This window comes from Austrofundulus limnaeus, unplaced genomic scaffold (genome assembly GCF_001266775.1).
Source record: "Austrofundulus limnaeus strain Quisiro unplaced genomic scaffold, Austrofundulus_limnaeus-1.0 Scaffold525, whole genome shotgun sequence".
NCBI classification, from domain to species: Eukaryota; Metazoa; Chordata; class Actinopteri; order Cyprinodontiformes; family Rivulidae; genus Austrofundulus; species Austrofundulus limnaeus.
The window spans coordinates 124,467-126,689 of record NW_013952927.1 but is presented as its reverse complement, the minus strand read 5'-3'; the positions used below and the strand labels follow the sequence as shown (position 1 = coordinate 126,689).

Sequence of the window (2,223 nt, the reverse complement as noted above, 5' to 3'; positions counted from 1 at the left end):
CTTTGAGCAGTCTTGGAGAAGAAAATGAACATACAGTTTGGATTATGTATTTATAATTTTACTTATGAGTCAAAAAAATCAGGTACATGTTGAAAATGAAACAGCATTTCTATTAATCCATTTTAATTAGGATTATGGAACACAATTGCTTCCATAGGCATGCACTGAGTGCATTGCAAAATAAAAACCTACTCAGCCAGTAAAGTGATTGTAAATTTTAATCGCGATTAAAATTTTAATCTATGCCCATGCAGCACTAAAATTAATCAGAGTTAACTCGAATCATTTCACAGCCCTAATAAATATATGTTAGACCTATTTTTGTATTGTAAACGCTTCTTTGTTACAATTGAGAGACGATCTGCAGTTACACAAATACACCACTAGTCTGCAGTAACAAATTTAGAAACACTAGTTTACGTCAGCTGTTCGCTGAACWGCAGCTGAAGTCAGCTTCTTATAAAGTCTCCGGTGTCTATCCTGGCTAGAAGTAATGGCATGTAGAGAGAAAGAAAGCTTGGTGCTTAATGGAGACAGCATAATACAGATCTGAGTTAGTGGTTTCGTAAGTTGACCACATGAACATGCGTTAGAGCAATAAAAAATACTAAAAACTCCCCCGTGCTCTGACCGCTGGGGCTCATGCACCGGTTTTGAATCGTGTGCAAACTCCGCCTGCTCACGTCGCCTTTTTATGTGCCGGTGTTTAAATGGGGCGAACCAAGCAGCTACCTCTGTCAGCGCAGCAGTACTGTAAACAGTTCATTCATGTGCGGTGGATTAGCTTGGCTACAGGTTGGTGTTAACAGTTTGAAAAGGTGTCTAAATGTTTATCATRCAGTTTTTTTAATGAACATAGAAAGGCAGGCGTGCTTTGGTTGTATAGTGGGTAATTGCGGACCTACGTGCAGACGGCTGGTCCAGTGTATTTCCTGCACGAAGCAGGTGATGGGTTAGCTAGCTAGAAAAAACTTAAATGAAAGTATGCAACCTTTATTAAACTATTACTGTTGTCGAGACTTTAAACATGTTTTTTTTAGATAATTCAACAGCCTGTCTGCTATTCGGTATGGTTTAGAAATATAAAACAGCTGGTATTAAGGGTGAGTGGACCTGCAGTGTGAGCATCCATCTTTAAATTCTGTAAATATTTAATAAATACAGAGGGTATAACTAATAAATACATTTAAAGCAGAGCGTTAAGATTCTGATTAAYTTGATAATTCGTGTTCATTCCAGCCTCTCTTGTAGAAAACGTCTGAAGATGTGGACATTATTGATTAGCAGCAGCAGCAGCTAATTGCACTTCACCCAGGAGGAGCCTGATGTTGCTGTGTCAGCATGGCTTCAACTTCTAGTTTCGCTCCTCCAAAGTTGGCGGACCTGATCCTCACAGAGAGGCTGGGCAGTGGCACATATGCTACAGTTTATAAAGCCTACAGGAAGGTGAGTTCATGAGTGAATGATAAAGGCTGGACTTGACAGACGTGTGGACATGACGTAGAGCATCGTGGTGTTGCAGGGGAACAGTCGTGAAGTGGTAGCAGTGAAAGTTGTTGCGAAGAAGACTCTAAACAAGGCCTCCACAGAAAACCTGCTCACCGAGATCGAAATCCTGAAAACTGCGTGTCACCCTCATATCGTCCAGCTGAAAGACTTTCAGGTATTTGTAAAACAAATACAGTATGATTACACCCTGCGTTACATCTAAAGAAACTATGCTTTGTGTTTTAACACAATGGCACTTAGTGTGTTCAGCAGCTTTTRTTGCTCGCCAACAACGATGGTGATCCTGTCATTCAAATGTGTAACAAAGAAATAGGGAGTCCTGTCTTACCCATTAAAATGTGTGAGAGTGCTGTAACACAAAACCTACTTAATTCTCCATGCAWCCTGCACACAGAGCCAAACCACCAGGCTCAGAAATAGTTTCTACCCTGCAGCTGTCAGATTAACTTGAGACAGACTTAATTCAGCCTCATCTCATCTCATATATATATTATAAATATTTTTGTTTAGTTATTATTTAAATTAGGGCTGTGAAATTAATCAAGTTAACTGATTAATTTTAGTGCTTCATGGGCATAGATTAAAAAATTTTAATCGCGATTAAAATTTACAATCAGTTTACCACGGCAGAATATGTAGGTTTGTATATCACAATGCACTCAGTGCATGCCAGGTCATGTTTGTAAATGAGAAGTGGTTCTCATACAGTTAACC

At 39.3% G+C, this 2,223-nt stretch overlaps 1 protein-coding gene across 3 annotated transcripts in view; it reads left to right on the top strand.

Moving 5' to 3' along the window:
- The first annotated feature begins 659 nt into the window (after positions 1–659).
- ulk3 (unc-51 like kinase 3) overlaps positions 660–2,223 on the top strand; it is an 18,025-nt gene continuing 16,461 nt past the window's right edge. The window contains exons 1-3 of one of the 3 annotated variants that reach the window (XM_014026102.1): positions 660–795; positions 1,240–1,446; positions 1,523–1,663. In XM_014026102.1, the coding sequence (XP_013881556.1) occupies positions 1,342–1,446; positions 1,523–1,663 (246 nt within the window). In that variant the 5' untranslated portion in view covers positions 660–795; positions 1,240–1,341. Of the gene's footprint in view, positions 796–911; positions 1,104–1,239; positions 1,447–1,522; positions 1,664–2,223 lie in introns of those variants that run through there. The other 2 variants (XM_014026104.1, XM_014026103.1) reach the window with 2 other exon arrangements.